Source organism: Arvicanthis niloticus, chromosome 10 (genome assembly GCF_011762505.2).
Source record: "Arvicanthis niloticus isolate mArvNil1 chromosome 10, mArvNil1.pat.X, whole genome shotgun sequence".
Taxonomy (NCBI): Eukaryota; Metazoa; Chordata; class Mammalia; order Rodentia; family Muridae; genus Arvicanthis; species Arvicanthis niloticus.
Genome location: NC_047667.1, coordinates 32,225,077 through 32,245,828, shown reverse-complemented (window position 1 = coordinate 32,245,828; position 20,752 = coordinate 32,225,077). Strand labels below are relative to the sequence as shown.

At 36.7% G+C, this 20,752-nt stretch overlaps 1 protein-coding gene across 2 annotated transcripts in view; it reads left to right on the top strand.

The window, feature by feature from the left end:
• The first annotated feature begins 10,354 nt into the window (after positions 1–10,354).
• Positions 10,355–20,752, top strand: part of Rgs13 (regulator of G protein signaling 13) — a 30,406-nt gene continuing 20,008 nt past the window's right edge. The window contains exons 1-4 of one of the 2 annotated variants that reach the window (XM_034513326.2): positions 10,355–10,617; positions 11,866–11,933; positions 16,278–16,347; positions 19,249–19,310. In XM_034513326.2, coding sequence (XP_034369217.1) covers positions 16,283–16,347; positions 19,249–19,310 — 127 coding nt within the window. In that variant the 5' untranslated portion in view covers positions 10,355–10,617; positions 11,866–11,933; positions 16,278–16,282. The remainder of the gene's footprint in view (positions 10,618–11,865; positions 11,934–16,277; positions 16,348–19,248; positions 19,311–20,752) is intronic. The other variant, XM_076941305.1, reaches the window with a different exon arrangement.

Genomic DNA, 20,752 nt, shown 5'->3' with positions numbered 1-20,752 from the left:
GGAATAATACATAGTAATAATAATACAGGAATAGTGCATGAAAAGTAGAGACAAAAACAATCAGTCTAACTGAATCAATAAGTTTCAGGTTCAATGGAAGGTCTTTTTCATAAAATAAAGTGGGGAAAGATAAATAAATAAAAACACTAACTTCAGTGTCTGGACTTCTCATATACATGCACATATGTACACATACACATGCATGTATACATATATGCACATATGTACAAAGGACACTTTGAAGCCAAGAAATGTGATTACGATGTGTAAATCTTCTAAGACTCTCAATTTTCTCTTCTACAAAAAATGAAGCTGATCATATCTGCTTCTTAAGGTTACTGAAAGGACAAAGTCTACTGCCTATGTATACTGCAGTTCCTACCTAATCCGAAATAGCACCATGAACATCAGGATTAAGAAATACAATATAATAACCATGAGGAATCTGTAACACACACGATGCAGCTGAGGTCTTCAAACACACCCATATTAAATTGGAGTGCTAGACAATATAAAGTAGGAAAACCCCAATCCAGAATCTCATCACCAGATGTGTTCTAGCAGCTGTCCCTAAGCCTTGCAGTACTTACTCCCTGTCTCTCACTTCTCACTTATACTTTTAAAGAGTCAACCTTAACTATAATATACCAAGAACTCACCTCAAACCCATTTTATGAATCCTCTAGATTAATCATGGCTCTCTGACAATATCCAAGACATCTAAAGTCTTGTGTGTGACCCAACACTTAACTTTGGAAGGAAATAACTAGATCATATACAGATTTTTATAGACAATGGTGGTTATAGCACATGATGTCTCCCTAGAGAACTGCCAGCACGACCACTTGAACTAACCTTCTTCAAACCACATCCTCCTAAGCAGTTTGACCCAACCTCACGTTCATTTGTTTCTGTTGTGAGGAACAGGCTACTTTGTAAGTAGATGAGGAACTTATCTCTTAGGGGCCCTAAGAGTGCTTCACAGATGCTATCGCAGCCAAACTTTTGGTCGTTGAGGGCAGCTAGCACAAAAAAAATCATTCTGATGAGTAATCTGAAGCATGAGCAGTCAAGTGACTGTCTCTTCAGTACCAGTGATCAAAGTAGGTGTTTATTCCCTATGCACTCATTGAACAATTAAATCAATTGTTGCTGTCCAGGCTGATGATTGCTGTTATGAATCTTTCTCCCGGGGGCTGATGCAGGAGTCTTATTCTGAGGCTCCAGTTTTTGGCTTTGCATCCTCCCCTCGCTCCCATCCTACTGACCTTCATCCACACAGAACACCATTATCAGCAGCACTGTGTTCACCTTTCACACACTGACACATGATCAAATGCTTTCCTGATATTCTTCCCAATTAAATCATTCTGTATATTATTTAAATGGTTTGTCTTTAAGGCCTATAATAAAGAATTTTCCACAACCCAACTTTAAGTAAATACCTTCTGGTGTCTACCTTCTAATCTTTCATGACTTTTCCAGAAATATCTGTGAGATGATGTGTGGGGTTCAATGCAAATGAAAATGAGGAGGACTCTGTTTAAAACATATTGAGAATTGAACCTTGACCCCCTGGGCCATGAGGGCCATGTGTAAGTAGTGCCAAGCACTCATAGAGACAGTGCCTCACTCATATGATACCTCTACAAGTGAAAGCTCTGGTGTCTTTCTCAGCCATAAAGCACTACTTGTCTCCTAAAACAAATGACAATAATGTCTTCACCCATATTATGGCTCCATACTTTTTATTGTAGTCTATTGATATTTCCTAGTTTTCTCTGTCAAATTCTCAGAAATAATGCCATGAACAAGATAATTCACTGGACCAGGTGAATCTAATGATACCTGGAAAGTCTAATCCCTACAGTCCCATTCAACTATGATTTCTAAAACCTTGGCTACCTTTGTAACTGATGAACCCACCTCTAGTTACCTAAGGGATTCCTGTGCACATGGGCAGTGTGAATCTCAATTAACTGTTAAGTTGCCTTGCAGGTAGTCCTCCTAGAAATAAGGCTTGACCGTGCACACGGAGTCTTCAGCTAAATGATTAATTTCATAGCAGACAAAACTTTCAAATTGTAGAGTCAATAACATGTCTGTAGGCTAAAGCTTGCCCTGCCAGTTAACAGGGGCTACAGCCTGAATCAATAAGTGGAGCCTAAAAATAAAGCCACATGATCCTTTTGGGAAAGTGCTTGACTTAAAACAGACCCAAGTGGAATATTCCTTAATTACTGCAGTTTTGTAATACTGTTTGACCCCTTCTGCTCAGGCATGTTGTGGCTCCCCAGGGTATTTCTAGGCATCATACTTAGTAACTTAAGCCTGCTTCCACTCTGCTGATAGCATCATTTCTTCTACCAAAAAACTCTAGTCCTTGGCAGAAAGTAAAAATGAAATAAAGAGAAATATATTAAGTATATTATGAACTCTACTATCAGATGCAACTAGTATCTTGAAGTGCTAGAGTTAATTAGAAGTCCAAGTAGTATTTATACAACATCCAATTTAAATGTATGTTCTTTATATCATGTAATTGAAATACTGAGCATCAACTGATTCATAACTTTAAGCTAGAATTCATTAAGGAATCTTTATGAGAATCTTTCATAAAAATAAATCATATTTTGTTTATAGTAATCATTCCAGAATCTCTATTTTTTCTCATGAAGTTTATTATATTCTGATGTTAGGAAGTATTGCATTCCTTTTAAGAACAGTGTTCCAATCTTCTTGCCTCACAAGTTATAGTTGAAAGTATATACACGTCATTCAACTCAATAGAGTCAAAGCAACAGCACACGGATCAAGAGATCATTGTCTCAGTGTAGAATTAAGTAACTACAATACATATGAATCAGTAAAAAAAAAAAAAAAAGGGCAGAATTTATACAAACCTAGCATTGGTGTCATGTCTCTGTGGTAAGAAAAGAGAACATATGTGAACATAGGGACAGATGGAGAAGAAAAGATGTGTTTGTTTGATTTTTCAAAGCAAAATGGCAAACCTTGTATTAAAAGATATCAGAGGGCCTTGGTTTTAAGGGGTCTAACATCAGCCTCACTTCCACCACAGATCCCATGGGCAGCAGGACAATACATAGGCTGGTTTCTTTATCCAACTACACTGAACCTTTAAAGTCACTTACTGAAACTTTCTTAAAATTCTAAATTTTAGGGATAAAAAATCTACTCTAAAATGGGGTTAGGAAAGCTGTTTCTGAAACATGGTCTCCTGATTTCTGTTTGCTCAACCAATATTTAAGTATAAAAATACTCCCATTACTATAATAGGCAGGTTCACAAACCAGCTTCATGAAGATGCAATGAAAGCAGATAACTGTTACAAATTTTCCTTGCTATTTCCCTTCTGCCTACTCACTTGGGGTAAACTGGGCTAACTGTCCACCTACCTGGGGGAAAAGGGAGGTAGTTTTTTCCTAAACTTCCATAAATGGAAATTTTAATAAAGTTAAACTAATTTTATCTCTTGTTAAAAACTGTTTTCCATAGAATTTTTAACTGTATCTAGGAAAAGTACATGTTTTTACGTTTTAAATCGAAGTCATCCTTCTTGTATGTCTTGGTTGCTCTCACTCTATATTCCCTCTGCTCTTCTCCTTAACTTCATCTATAACACTAACTCTTTCAACTGTGCTGGCCACACTGTGCATTTGGAATGTCTTAGCTGGCCCCAGGGCATCCAGGATCAAGTCTCCTCACACAGCACTCAGTATTCATTTTCCTTTGGATATAATTATATCTGGGCAAAATGGTTTTTCCTCCACATAAAAATGTTGTAAGACTACATTTTCTTCATACTAGAAAAAAAAAAAAAAAAAAAAAAAAAAAAAAAAAAAAAAAAAAAAAAAAAAAAAAAAAAACCACTTACTTGATGGTTTGCTTTAGTTTTAGAGTTGCTAAGGGGCAAGTCCAAAACTATTCAAACTGGAGGGAAAATCGTGTACATTTTTACTGTAAGAGTATTCTAAGTCTCTAAAGCTTTGAGGATTCCAATGGTTTTTGTTATTTCTTGCCTTTCCTAAATACTAAAGTTGTTTATCCAATTTTATTTGCCTATCAAGTACCTCCCGAGGTTTCAAGGCAGAATTTCAGTCTGTTATTTTCAAACAAACATTGGCTTTGTGTTTCGTTGTGTTTCCTTATTTGATAGTCGCCAGGAATCCGTTGTTCAAATTTGCATGTGTTATGAAAATATTTATTTGTGTAAATTATACTCACAAAGTTTGGTATTTCCAAATGTGCGTCATAAAGACTACACTAATTATAGGGCATGAAAGATTAGAGCACAAAATCAGGAATATCCTTAGGAGGGGAGGAGATATAGATAAATATCCTTCTAAAACCTCACCCCTAAATTTTTATATAAGTAAAATGAGCTACAAAGGATGTCATCATTTATCATAGGTGACTCCTGTATAAGAGAAATACACTTATTTATTGTTCAAATGGTTATTGTGACTGGGCTATACCAGTCTCAACATCATATCCAGATGTTCAATTGACACATCACATTCATCAGAAGTGGGAGATTCCTTCTCCAATTACATTCCCTCAAAGAGTTACTTTTCGCTATCCACCTCCCTGAGTGAGTGGGTACCATCTGGGATTTCTAGAAAGCATGGGATGCCCACTACCACTTATCTTTGCACTGACGGTTAATTTCCTTCAAGTTTAAGTCAGCAGGCACTTAAATAGTGACAAAAGAAAAAAACAAACAGGAAATATAGCATGGGTTTGTGCTGCCTTGTTCTACGTTGCCCATGAAAAGGGATGATGTTAATAATGTACAGAAAGGACAGTGAATTGATTAGGTGATGTGAAAGCCAATAAGCCTAAGCTTCTAGCTACACATCACTGAGCCCTAATTACTCAGGATGTTCCTCACTTGAAGAAGCAAAGAATGCTCCTTCTATTTGTGACACCCAGGAAGTGCTCACGGTCCACCCTGCTTTATATTTCACTGCATTTGGTTTTATTTAAAAGTCAATATATAACATTAGTTCCTATAAAGTGAAATCTAGAGTTTAGAAGGCTTAGCAGATCTTGTGACATCTGATTACCAAACACCTAAAATACTAGGGGGGGGGGGAAAAGGAAGGACTAGGCGATGACTCAAGATAAAACACTTGTTCAGTGAGCATGAAGACCTGAGTCTGGGTCCTAATGTAAATGTTGGGTGTGTGGTGATGCAACTGTGATCCTAGCATGCAAGAGGCAAAGACAGAAGATCCCCAGAGCAAGGGGGCTAAGTAAAGTAGCTAAGCCAGGAGCTCTGTGTTCAAGTGAGAAACTCTGCCTCAGGTTGTAAGGCAAAACATGACAAAGGAAGGCAACCAATGCCAACCTCTGGCCTACACATGTACCCATATATGTGTACAATATACTGCACACACACACACACACACATTCTTGTGCCTACATACATATGAACACACATACACATAGGCATACCACACACATACGCATGCAAAATAGTAAATATCTGTTAAATGTACAATGAAGTTTGCAAAAGGAAAATGCCCTAAGAATTAGGACTCCTGAACCAAAATGGTAGCCTAGATTTAAAATACAGAGGAGGTCAGCATTTGATAATCTCAGGGGCTAGAAAGCCACATTTTAAGAATCTTTTGTACCCACCCAAACCCAGTGACATAAGCCTATGCTCCCACTACTGTAGAAGTTGAGACTGAAGTATCGCTTGAGCCAGGGTACTCAAAGCCAGTATAGTAAGAGATCATGTCAAAATATATTAATAAGAGAAATTCGTTGCAAGCCACAAAATTTGATCGAAGTATGATAAAAGCTGACTTTAATACCATTAAATTAGGGGGCTGACGAGATGGCTCAGAGGTTAAGAGCACTGGCTGCCCTTCCAGAGAAGCCTGCATAGCAGCTCACAACTGTCTGTAACTTTCAATTCCAGGGTATCTGATACTCTCACACAGACATACATGCAAGTAAAGCATCAAATCACATTAAATAAAAGCATGTATGCATACATACATACATACATACATACATACATACAAGATTCTTAAACTAGGCTGGAGAGAGAGCTCAGTATTTAAGATTACACACTGCTCCAGCAGAAAACAGAAGTTCAGTTTCCAGAACCTACATCTGGTACCTCTCAACCACTGTCATTAAAGATCCAGAGGATCCAACCTCTTCTGGCATCCGTGGGCATTTGCACTCACGTGCACATATCACCGAGATGGGCAGGAGGAGAGAGAATTTCTTATTTTAATTTTTAAAAAGTCCTTAAACTGCTATGCATTTAGTGAAAGAAAGACAGGAAAAAATAGGAAACTAGCCTGCCATTGATGACAAAGAAGCAATTCTGTGATCTTCTGAATTTATAATTTAAACCTACCCTTCCCATGTGATCCAGGAACACAACAGTAATCATAAAAATAAAAAGCAGAAAAGCAGACCTACCATGATAATGCCTGTCTCCCTAGCAGAACTAATGCAAATCATCTTCAGAAGGGTGCATCCATGACCCAGTCCTCCAAGTTCTCTACCACACAAAGGAAGTCTTTGTCTTTACCACATCTGAGAGAACAGTGAGATTCTAACTAATCAGTTAGAATCTGGTTAAAGGACTGGGTGATCTACTGAGTGTTCTAGAGAAAGTAGCAATTAAGTCCTACCATCATTCTTTGCAATTCCAAAGGCCAACATTATAACTGTGTTGACTCCAGTGAAGCCAAAAGAATAGACTTGTAGCAGCTTCAGCAAAAATTAAGAATGACTGGAGTTAGTGACTGATCTTTATGAATGGTATGATAATGGATATATTTAAGGGCACCTTTAATACAAGTCTTTGGAGTAAATACAGATAAAACTGGCTGCTAGCTTGCATGCTATTTATATGCATTTTGTGTAGTTAATAATGTTGAATACCCAGTAATCTAATCATTGTTGCCACTATGCTTGATGTTTACACAAGTCAGAAACCAAACTAAGTTATGCTGTGTCTGGTAAGCAACAAGCTCAAGTGGACAATACTAGAAATAGGTCGGGACTCTCCTGGGTCCAGACTTTCAGTGGGAACTGTTTGGGCCACATTCTGGACATTTGGGCAGTGTGTCAATGTAGCCAAGCAGTAGTTGTTCTGAGAGATAAAACACTGGGAAGAAATTCAGCAGAGGGAGCCAAGATTAATAGAAGGCTAAGAACCAAGGGCTCAGAGTTCAGGAAAGCAGTAGATAGAAATCTCCCTCCAAACGTCAGCAGCAACTGCCTGCTGGGTATAGTTCACTAAGACTTCTCCAGTGTCTAAGAACTTATACTGCTTGCAGAATCAGTTAAAATGTACTGAGGCAGAATGAGACCAAGAGTGAGGTCAGAAGGCCTGACATAAAGTCTTACAAAATTAACATATTAAATAAACAAGTGGGCAAAGAGGAAGGCTGGAAAACCCCTCTGCCAAGGTTGAATAAATTCAGCTATTGACAGTCCCAGAGCACTGTTGAGAGTCTCAAGGGGACCCATGGTTCTATGTAATACTAAAACACCTAGCCCTGGGTAGAGATATAAGATGCTAATAAGATATAGGAGACATGAAGTTGTATGTAGACCTACATGTACCAGTATGCATGGAAGACACGCACTCTACAAATGAGCCAAAGACCTAAGCTATGTGTCATAAAAGCCTCACCCTTTATGCTGTAACTCTGTTGAACTGCTCAACTTGTTATGTGCTTGAGCCTACTTTCCTCAAGCCTGAAAATGTACTTTGCCTTTAAAAACTGTCAGGTTTTGTTGCAACTGTCTTTGTTCAACTGTTTAAGCAAAAGGTATTCCTGAATCCCTTTAGAGATGTCCTTCAAGCCCTGATACCAGCGAATATATGTGCTTTCTGTGCATGCCATGCAAAACCTATACAATGTACTAAGATACATTGAAAATGAGTTTATTTATCAATAAGCCACTGATAATGAAGTAATCACAAATCTCATTTTCAGGTAATTGTAAAAAATGACAAAGCTTGGTATTTATAAGTTCTCAAAGGTCATTATTCCGTTCTTGTGAAATTTATTTTAAATTCTAACTATATAAAATTATCAAATAGCCCACAGAGAAATATTAAACAATAGCTAATTTTACATGTTTTAATTGTTATTACTTTGGACTTGACTGAAAGACAAATAAAGAGCTGATTACCTGGGAATTGAAAAAGAGTTCCTTTCTGGTCGACCACTGATCATTCTTTATTGTCATTTTTTAGTGATCACTTTAGCTATAATCACTGGAACAATGGAAATAATCTCAATGTACTTGAATTGATGAATGAATAATAAAATCTGGACATATACACAATGTAATTCTATTCAGCTCTAAAGAAAAGCTAGAAATATGAGATTTGCAGGTAAATGAACAGAACTGGACAATATTATACTGGGTGAGGCAGCCCAGATCCAGAAAGACAAACATCTCATACCCTCCCTTATTTATGGATCAACACTGGAAATCTTTAGATTTGACTATAAAACTTGGAATAACCACAGAGGCCAGGCAGGAAAGCAAAAAGGGATAATGGAACGAAAAGGAGCTATAGACAAGGATATGGTGAGACACTGGTTCCCAAATATTTCAAGAAGTGCTCAATGACACAACGACATCCTGTTCCTTCTTGCTATTTTATTATTTTATTCCAACATTTTTATTTTTTTAATTTATTTTTTATTGGATATTATATTTACATTTCAGATTTTATCCCCTTATCCCATCCCCCCTCCTCTTGCCTCCACTAGTGTGTGCCCCCACCTACCCCCAAGTCCCACCTCCCACCCTCGAATTCCTCCCCGCTCAGTGTTCAACCTTCATGAGACCAAGGATCTCCTCTCCCACCCATGCCCAACAAGGCCATCCTCCCCTAGGTATACAGCTGGAGTCATGGGTCCCTCCCTATGTGTTCCCAGGCTGGTGGTTTAGAACCTGGGGAGCTCTGGTTGGTTGGCACTGTTGCTCTCCTCTTGGGGTCATGAACCCTTTCCGCTCCTTCAGTCCTCTAACTTCTCCATTGGGAACCCTTGATCAGATCAATGGTTAGTTGTGAGTATCTGCCTCTGGGTATGTCAGACTCTGGCAAACCTCCAAGGAGACAGCTATATCAGGCTCCTGTCAGCATGCACTTCCTGACATCCATATCATCGTCTATCTTTGGTGACTGCACATGGGACGAATACCAAGGTAGAATGGTCTCCAGACAGCCCCTCCTTGAGTTTCTGTCCTACACTTTGTCTCCATATTTGCTCCCTTGAGCATTCTGTCACCGAGGCATCCACATTTGGTCTTCCTTCTTCATGGGCTTCATGAGGTCTGTTAGTTGAATCTTGGCTATTTCAAGCTTTTGGGCTAATATCCACTTATCAGTGAGTAAATACCATGTGTGTTCTTTTGTGATTAGGTTACCTCACTCAGGATGATATTTTCTAGTTACATTCATTTACCTAAGAATTTCTCAAATTCATTGTTTTTAATAGCTGAGTAGTACTCCATTGTGTAAATGTACCACATTTTTTGTATCCATTCCTCTGTTGAAGGACATCTGGGTTCTTTCCAGCTTCTGGTTATTATAAATAAGGCTGCTATGAACATAGTGTTCATATGTATATGTATATGTATATGTATATATGTTGGAGCATCTTCTGGGTATATGCCCAGGAGTGATATAGCTCTGCCAACATTTTTATGAGAAACTTCTGAGAGTTCACACACAGACACACACACACAGACACACACACAGAGAGAGAGAGAGAGAGAGAGAGAGAGAGAGAGAGAGAGAGAGAGAGAGAGAAATACTGGACATAAGACAAGAGCATTAAACATCTCCCTATAGTCTGCATTCAATAGATCGTGTCTGAAACACTGTATTCAGTTCAAAGTTTAACAGGCTTGTCAATAGACTGAATAACAATCAAATCAACAAACAAACAATAACAGTCAAAATACTGGCTGAGAGGAACAGCAGGAAAAACAACAAGGTTAAGCCAGAGAAGGGGCGGGGGAAGGGGGGCCGCGGGAAGAGGCCTAGATCATTTCAGGTCCTTAATCAATTGACTATTGTGAACAGGTTGCTGCCAATAGTTCCCATGGCTTGATAATAGTGTTCGCAATGGTAGTCTGTCTGTTCATTTGTACTATGATTTTTTAAGGGGATTTTCCTTTAGGCTGCACATTGACAAAAGCTTGAAAAATTAATTATTCAGAGGAGAAGTTTTGACTACAACAGTTGAAAATTCTCCAGAGCTGCTGCTTCCAGCCATCTGGACATGTCAGATGTTCTGATAAGTTTAGATAAAAACCTCTTTTATCAGCAAGGCAATGCAATGCCACAGAACTACTTTCCATATTCAAAAAACCCCTCTCTTTGCATAGATATGTGTCTGTAAAACTAGAATTACATAGCACAGAGACCCGGAGAGCCATAGAAGGTAATTATACAGACAGTGGCATATTTTTATGCCAGGAAAAATAAAGTACTTGGTGTCTCGTGCAATTTCAGAGCTTGATTTCAAAAGGATCATAACAAGGAGAAAATAAAATGTAGCTTGGTAGACTGCTCCACGGGATATGCTTGTAAGTATGAGATTCAGTAAAAGAGTTGGTAAAATAGAAGAATGTTGTCTTGATATAAATTCCTAGTGGGTACTGACATTAGTAGCTGAGCTGTAGCAATGCATGTAAGATTTTTTTTTTCCAGGAAATAAACAAAATTGTAAATACATATTTCTTTCTTGGCTTAGATTTTCCGTACCTCAAAATAAGAATTGCTTTCTATAAGAATTAAATAAGCCGGCAGAATATACATTGCATTTTACAATATATTCTTTTCATGTGGTTTTTATCTGTATGATAGAGATATAAAGTAAAAAAAAATTAGTATTCAAATCACTGATTGCTTCTATCAGTTTATTAGATCTGTTAATTGCAGTAAGGTTTTTTTTGTTGTTTTTTTGTTTTGGTTTGGTTTGGTTTGGTTTTGGTAAGGTCTGTCAGAAGCCCTACTAAATGTGGCGTATATATTGTCTTCTTTCCTTATGCTGTGCCTAAGGACAACTTTACAAAATTACTGTTTTTTAAGGTCAGTAATTTTTGTACCATTGCAAAAAAAAGAGTTGGTCAACATGTAAAGCAATCCAGGTTTTTCTAAACTGTATTCGACCTGCCAAAATAAAAGAGAATGGGGTGGAGATAAGTTGTTTAGTTTGTTGTTTGAATATGAACAGAAAGAATTTATTGATTACCTGTCAGAACTAAAAGGGATAAATTTTAAATTTATTTATCTTTATTTTACTTTAAGACTTAATTTAAAGGCAGGAGGATATTTATGCCACAGGATGTCCAGGACTCATACTATTAACAGACATTTCTTAGTAGTCTATTGATGAAATGTTTTCTTTTTAAAAAATAGATATCCAAAGAAAATATTGAAAAATATGAAGAACAATATTTACCCTTAAAAAAGTGGGGTTGGGGATTTAACTCTGTGGTAGAGTGCTTGCCTAGGAAGCACAGGACCCTGGGTTCAGTCCTCACCTCTGAAAAATAAAAAGGAGTTTTAAAAATACACATTAATTTTACCAACAGAGTATAAAAAAGGTTAGCAAATTAATACATAATTAAAATAATCATAAGACAATTAAATGAAAACCAGTGACGAGACAGATAAAGTTCATTTCGTGTATTTTATAATAATCTGTGAAATAACGTAGACTTTACTGGTTGAAAACAAAGGCAAAGTACTTGTAGAAATCCTTGCAAAATATTGTATTTTCACACTAATCCTTCTACTTCCACTTATTTTATCATTACTTTATTCTTAAGTTAATGGGATGTTTCTACATCATTCCATTAGCATGAGAAAAACAGGATCATCACTGATTTGAAGCCAGGTGAGTTTATTCACAATACAAATCGGTCTTACCTCACATCAATTTAGGTCATCCTAAACTGGAAACTCTTTTTTACCAAAATAGAATTCAAGTTCTAGGGAGGATTTGAGGTTACCTTTTATTTTTTTATTTGTGCTCTAATTTGAAAAATAATGTAATTTAACTAAAGATGTACTTAGCTGGGTTTATCCAATAAAACAAATTTAAGTTTACGAATGGGGTACATTAATTTAAATGGTTATTACACTTTTTAAAAATTAAAATCCACCATTTTTTAAATACTAACTAAAGTTCCTCTACTGTAAAATGAGACCACTTGACCCTGCCATTTCATATTTTGGTGAAGACTAAAGATGAAGATGTACAATTTAATGATAAAAGGTTGTAGGATGTGGAATGGCCACAATTTCTTTTTATTTTTAAACTAGAAGGATTTAAGAGAACATTTCTTTCAGTAATTCTTTGTCGTCAGCATAACTGTGAGTTGTGTGTTCTTCATTTGGTCAAATGAAATTCCAAATCTATGTTTCTTCTCACTTTAGAGGTCTCAGAATTTTCACTTTACCCTCCATCTGTGTCCTAGCTTCCAAAACAACTTTAAAATGTTTTGTTATGTTCCCTTTCTTCTTTACTTTTTTCTCCTTCATGTTTAAGTCTTGTGTGTTCTTTATCTCTCATTTTACCAGTGTTTTCATTGGAAGAGAGTGTTAACTCAATTGGTCACTCTGACCTTTTTATTTAAAATTAAATACTTGTGACTTGCCTCTGTACTTCCATCTAGAGAACACAGTGAGATATAAAAGTGTTGCCCGTCATCCCAGCCAAGTGATGGTGCATGGTCATGAATCCAATAACAAACAACATGAAGACACACAGGCATGTGGGTGGGCGTTTAGTTCTAGAAATCTTAATGTGCAAAAAAACAGCCAAAGGTCCCAGGCAGACCTGGAAACAGACTTGCAATGCTAAGACAATATCCATAAAGTCCTAGCTTAATGACAGCCAGAGACTATTATAGAACACACTTCTTTCTTTGCTTTATTTATTCTATGTATAATATGTCTAAATATTTTCTGCAATTTAATTATTGGTAATTTTATGACATTGTATTCTATTTATATTCTGTAATCTAAAAAAATCTTTGAGTATGATTTGGAACACCTCAATAATATGAAAACAACTGCTACAAATGTTTATTGAATAATATGTGAAATTACTTTTTTTCTTTAAGATTTCAGAATTTTATTTATTTTTTTTGGATATTTTATTTACATTTCAAATGCCACCCCCTTTTCCCATTTCCCCTCCCTAGAAACCCCCTATCCCATGCCCCCGTTTCCTTTTTGCTTTTATACAAGTGAAATTACTTTTAGTAGTAGCAGATAAGTTAGAACTTTAAATAACACGTATATGTATTTAATGTATGTATATTTATAGCTGTATAGCAATCCCTTCAAGTGTTGCCCAAGTAATGAATACCTTGTGCCACAGAACATTGTTATGTATCAGTCATGTAACTGAGCACAGGTACTGTGGATCTAGACAGAGCTTTGCTAGAATTAGAAAAATTAGAACCACACGTGGGTCTTGTAACTTCTTGAGGTCCTGTAGCTTGGCAAGGGTGCCCACATGGCTCTCACTCTCTTGTTGCCCTTTGAACTGTGCATCTACATAGAAGAGAAAACCAGCACAATTATCTTCATGGGGACAAACTTGGAGAACTGTTCTCTCACCTTTCTACTCTAGCATTTAAGCTTCTGGCCATGCAAATCCTATCTTGTAGCTTCTGTCCTTCAGTATGACATATACTCCTGGAGGATTGTAAATACCTGGAGCTGGCTTACCCAACTCAATCTTTGAACTAATCTCTACAACAGTAAAGAAAAATAAAGTAGCAGTAAAAAATAAATAAAAGGAAAAAGAAACATGATTTGCAGAGAGTATATTCACATGTACAAAAATGAGCAATATTAGTAAGGAAAAGTAGTCATCTGAGTTGAAATTTTAAAAGGAGGAAGGAATATCGTCTGATAATATGCAAACTTTCTTCTTACAAACATGCTTGGGAAATACTTCCTGAGTGACAGAGTACAAGAAACCAAAGGTCAGATAAACCGGAACAGAAACTTTTTGCATGCATCTATTTTTCTAATCTTCATTGTTCCACTTCAGAGAAAAGGAAATAGATAATCTGAGAGGTAAATTAATACGCCCAAGGTCACACAAGCTAAGAAAAACCTCAATTCAAGCATGTGCTATTCTAGTTTCAGAGCCCTGAGCTATCTGAATTTACCACTCTCAGGAGCTCTGGGAAACCCCTAAAGACGAGTACACTCACAAAGTAGCTTCACTGTGCATCTGTCCTCAGTGACTGACGCATACTGACTACAGTGGTTTTGTCTGATTCCACTACATCTATGAAGAATGTTATAATCTATGAAAGATATATGTTAGAGTTACAGAGATGATAAAACTATGAAAATATGTACACATGGCTCTAGTAGATGGAGTGAAAAGAGAATGAAACAAAGTCAATGGTTGGAGAAGAAATATTGAGTCCTTGTAGGAGACAAGGATGAGTAGCTGTAGTAACAGTGAGGATGGTCAAGAATAAGCAAGAGACGTTAGGTATAGAAACCCAGGTTCACCAATAGAGTTCAGGGCCCAATTATATACAGCAACATTATAAATAGCCAGTCAATGCCCTGGTTCTCTTAGCCTCAGTTATTTCATTGTAATCATCTTTAGTCAGATTTATCTTTTTATAAAAAGACTTCTATTTTCCCTGCTTTGTTATCTTAAAACTTCAGTAAATTACTATTAACCACACTTTAAAATGCAATGATTTTTTCCCCTGCATTTAAGGTCATCTGAAATCTAGTTGCATACACACATAGCCACATAATAAACTTTCCTGTCTACATATGTTACTGTATTTACAATCAAGAGAACCTTAATCAATTAGCCTCCCTCCCTCCCACTTGTTCCCTCGTGTACATCTATTTATCTGCACAATGCTTATTCTATTATTTTCCCACTTCTCTCAAGTCTTCTCTCCATGGATATCTTTTAGCAAACTCATGCAGCTATACTAACAAATTCACTGGCACACACCACCAATATGCAAGCTAGAACAGTCAAGAGAGGGAGTCCCGCCTCAGTATCCCTGCTGTATCATTCTTCAACAGCTTTCACAACAGATAGGGGAGGAGGGACTGGCACTCCATTTTATTACTTTCTCCACCTTGTTGCTGCCCACTCTGATCCACGTTGCTTATGAGTGGCATTCTAACAGATCTGGCAGCATCTTCATTTCATTTTTTAAACTACCCATTACTTCCTAACCTTTACCTATGAAACCCTTCCTCCATTCTTCATCTCAATATACCCTGTTGGCTCCTGCTTAGATTGTACATTACTGGGATGGCTTCACTGCCTAATCTCAACTCTGACTCAGTTCTCCCCCCGCAATTTTACAGCCCCTATAAGAAAATGCCATGGTTTTTTTTTTTAATCTTGCCCATAAAGACAGGAAGAGGAGAAGCGAGGTCTATATAGCTTACTCACTGTCACTGAGAGCTTGGCAGAGAACACAAGTTCAAGACATTTTGAACGAGCCAATAAAGACACAGAAGCTCACTATTTATCCTCGGTGGTTTACTTCACATAAATACCTATGTATAGTTACTAAAGTATTTCCAGATTTTATATAAAACATGCATTCAATTATCCCTAACATGTTTTAGTTGTTTTGTTTCAAAGTCCCAAGTTTAAAAGAAAAAAAAAAACCCTCCCATGACATGCATTGTTGTATATACACTTAGTCTAGACTAAGTCAACTGTGTCCAATGTCCAAAACTGCCCAAATTTATGTAACAATTACTCTTTTCAGAATGCATTCTTTAGGAGTTTTCATTTGGCGCCTATGCTATTTAATTTGACTAATTACAACAAGGCAAGTTTTCCTTCATATATTTAGGGAGCACTCTAAAAATAAGAATTGTCCCAAAAAGGAAGCTTTAGAAGTTGATGAGTTCATTGTCAGTGGCTCCAAACTAAACCACAGCTCCCAGAGATCTGTATTTAGAAAACCCTGGTATTAATGAGTAGGTGGGTAAGAGGAATTCCAATGTCACCGAGAAATCTAAACACTTATACTCTTATAGAATATGTATGAAGTGAGTCATTTTCCCTATTCTTCCTTCATGACCCATAGTGATGTCTAGCAACTTTAAGAATTCATGGTTTTTATGATTTATGACTTTATATGTTCCTTGAAAATTGACTCAAAACAGCCATTTTACCTGACTAAATTATATACCTATATACTTGATTTTTTTTTAGAAAAAATGAGCAGGCATATCTGTTGGATTTGTAAGCTATGCAGAGATGAATCTAAGAGACTCCCTTCAAAGTAAGTAGCTTTTAAATGTCATGGCCGTTTAAAAGAATTCTTAGTCACATGATAAATAGGTGCATATCTACGTTAATATATTTTGCTGAGAAAGTAAAATTTTTATTTACACACGAGAAACTCCTTCAGAGAAGCAATCATTTGTCTCACTAAAATTCATTTCCATAATTCATAGTGTATACCTGAAAACTTGGTAACTGTAATGCTGTAGAGATATGTTACAAACATTCTTTACAATACTGTCTTGTGGTGTTTATATTAAAGGGACTTTTAATCTAACATATTCTCATAACTAAACCCCTTATAAGAAGTGACAGACACTTTCATTCCTTCCTGGGGTTTACAAGAGTGGAAGCCTATCAAGCTCGCAATATTCTCTGAATGCAGGCAAATTTGTGATTTGTTTGTTTGTTTTCTTGCTTTTTACAGTGTCTGTCCCTACAGGCCAGGCCATTCCCAACCTTGTGATCTTACTGCTTATGCCTCCTGACCTGGGATACATTTTATTGTAAAGATCCACTCTTTTTTCCCCTGTGATCTGGTATATTGAAATGTAAAGGGTGAATGGAAGGATAACCAACAGTTGGATTTATCACAAAGAATTCACAGATTGTAGATTGACCCTCTTAGAGTAACTACACATGCCTAACCTAGGTCACACTGAAGGCCTCAGTTCTGAACACGTCAGATCAGAACTCTTGACCTGTCTGACCTCCCACTAAAGTAAGGATGATCTCAAAAGCTCACAGACGATGGCTTGGTGAAGAAAGGTGGATGTAGTAGTGGGTAATAAATCCCAGTGCTCAAAATTCTAGTGACCAGTTCAAGTTTTGTGAACCATGCATTTATACCCACGGAAAAGATGTAACTTAATGATTGAAAACAACTTTCTTCTATTGATTATCCCTAAGGCCTATCACAATCAGACCTTGGATTTCTTCTTCTTTGCCTTGTAGACCCTCAATAGAAAGGAGGAGTTCAGAAAAAGAGAGTTCATACTTAAGGTCATTTGATATGGCATTTTACAATCATAATAACTCTGTCAGATATAGAGACAATAACAAAACTAAGGTATGGAGATATATTAAGTCCTGCAAACAGATAGCATCCTTTAACCCTCAGACACTAAGCATCAGTGCCAAAAGTTTCATAAAGTCTCCATGTCTAATTGCTTTTCGCTGCCTCCCCTGCCCAGAAACAGGAAAAGACACAAAACCGGAAAACTCAGATCAGGAAACTCAGATTGATCTGGTGGCAAAGGTGCTTAAAATAATCTTTAAATAATTCTGAGGAAATCATCTTCATCATGGGCCAGCACAAAATCTGTGAGACAGAAAATAAGCAAGGGCAAAAATGAAGTTTCTCCAACCATGGTCTGCATCTGTAAGTCTCATAAATCTTAGCGGCAAAGACATTCGCTTCGCAACAATTTCCCAATACAGTGATATTTTGTCCCCTCACTGGAAATGTTAGTCTTTCCTCTAAAAGGAAATCTGTGCGATGGAAAAGTATGCAAGAAACCCGCCTCCCACTTCCCACTTCAATAAATTGAAAGTGTTATTTTAGCCTATTTCTCTGAAGTTCTAGTGAGTGAAAAAGACAATGAGTCAGAAATAATTTCATGCAAATGCTTTTGAGAGCACTTAGCACAGTGTACTGTTCAGCCTAGAAGTCAATGTGAAAGTCTCCACGGAGCTGGCAGGACCATCCTAATATTGTTCCATGTTCTGGATTCCTTCACTTCTTTAAGCCTTTGTTATGTTCATAACCAGTTAGTGCTGGTGGTCATCCTTGAAGAATTAACATTTAGGCTGACTCTACAGTGCAGCAAGGAGCAGGTCTGGGTTGCATCTTCAGTTTTCTTAATAATATACCAGTACAAAAGGTAGGAAGACACACAAGAAGCAGGAGCTGGATGCTAATGATTATATTAGAGACCTTGATTAAGGGAAATAAAGTAATTCATGTGTAAGAAAGCAAGATCACTTGCCAGTCACCTCATGAAGCTCACCAACAGAAACCAAAATGAAGCATTCAAGCCAACACCTCCAAATGTGACTTTGCTCATTCTGTTAGGTCAAGTGTAACTTGACATTTTGTACCTTCAAAATTTAATACATAAGTACATACATATCAAATAAGAAACTGCAAATGTAATAGACAAGACAGTACATGAAAATGTGCACAAAAGCTTTGTAGATAAAAATCTGCATTCATTAGGTAAGTGGGTGCATTGGTGACAGTAGTAGAGAAACATGTGACAATCCCATGGAGACAATGTGGGAGTCTGTGCCTGAAACTTTCAAAGTGTGTGCCTTCTATCGGTTTTCAGTCTCTTTCTTCTACCCTATAAAATTACCACAGCTATACTGCCATATAAGGCTTGGCTGCATATAGTTTTAATTAGAAAAAAATAAGAAATACTCAGAATTGTTTAGACTAACTATACAGGCTCTGAAAGGTCCCTTGTAAAATATTACACTGTCACCAAGATGTTCTAGGTATGACTAATTTATAATTATGTCATAAGAGTAAGATCATAGTAATCACATATATAATGGGTGCAAGAACATATACATGGAAATTGGGCCTGGAAAATATATTTCTTGGTTAAAAACACAAACATATACATAACAAAAGCTAAATCTATCACAATTCTAACTGAAAATAAGAAACAAGATTATATAATTATCTTTAATATTTATTTTATAATCTCAAATATATATCTCTTATATTGTTTCACAGTTTAAAATTCAGTGAAAAATAAAACACAAAAGGTCAAAGGGTAATAAGCAATGTAAATTATATTCTTCTATTATTCTCAATGTAGCATAGATTTATTTAGTTCAGTACAACTTTGATATAATTTAGTCCAATCAGTGCTTTTATTTCTTTTCAAAGCCTTACTTTGGATGAAGTTTTAAAATGGGCACAATCTTTGGAAAGTCTGATGGCTACAAAATGTGAGTATGATATACACGTCATCTTTTAATGAGTGGCCTGTTTCACATTCATAGTGGTGGGGGAGGGGTACCAGATGACAAGTGTGGCTCTGCTCGCCGCCTTCTAAATGGCAACTGGCACAGTTAAAAAAGGAAAACCTGAAAATAGTTTGTCATACCAACCACTGTTATTTTCTTTGGTGTTAATTAAAACAGAATTAGTCACTGTGGGTCTCTATTCTTCACAAGTATATGTATAAAACCCATGGGGAATATGCTGAAATAGTAACACATACTGAAATATACTGCCTTCCCATAGCTTGCTAAAGTTAGTGTTTGGAAACTATTAAAAAGTTGCTGTTCTAAGTGCTGTCAAAAGTAACAATCAATTCGAGCCTCATTCTAAAACTATGTGGAGCTCTTCAGTCTTTAATTCCAGTGATTCTGGGTATAATGGCACAAACATCAGAATTCAAGTGATACAAAGAAAAAGTCATAGCTATGTAGGCAAAAACATAACTTTAGAAGCTCAATACAGTTAATATAAAAGATGAGGGGTACTCAAGGGAACTGTCTCTTCTATTTGGAACAAAAAAAAACTGGTAGATGATAAAAAATGGTAATAGCAAGATGACAAATTTTTTGAAAAAAAAAGTAGAAGGTACTCAAAATTCTACTGGACTTAGTTCCTTTCTAGTAGTGTTATCCATATTAAATGTCTGCTAATTTTTATCTATGAGCTTATCTCTTTATTAGGAACTTCCCTGTGTAAGGCTCTTTGTGAATAATAAATTGTTTAGATCTCCTGACTGTAAACAGGAGATAACTGTAGTACTACGGTATTTCAATTAGTGGGTGCACAGGGTTATTCAAGACAGTACATCCTGTCACTCCTGGGGACCTCTGTGTTCCTAGGACACTATCTGCTCTCACAGCCTCAAGAACATTCTTTAATACAACATCTGTTATTTCTGACTCACAAAGCAATGGTGGGAGGTTTGAATTTTTGACTCAGCTTTTTCTATTAGAATTCCTTAGTCCCTCTAGCTCTGACTCTGAAGCTCCTATCCTCCTGTTGTACATCTCCAAGTCTGGGGCACCACCTAATCACCTATCTTGAGTTGTAAGCCACTCCACTGGAAATGTGTGTGTGTCATAGTTTCTTTCTTTCTTTCATTTGAAAGGACATTGGAACTATGCCTCTTACTACTTATCAAGTAAAAGTATCATTCACAGTTCTCTGATATAACATGCCAGCATGATCATGAATTGAATATTATTCTTTGGACTAAAATTTTGGCCAATTAATTGGAAGAGCAAAAACTGACCTGTTAAGTCAGCTGTATTGATTCTTCTCCAAACACTTTTACTATAAGCTCTAACTCATGTTCATAGCATTGCCAGGTTAATCTCACTTTCAGAGTTACAGACGTCTAAAGTGAGAATAATGTTGTCCCTCTATT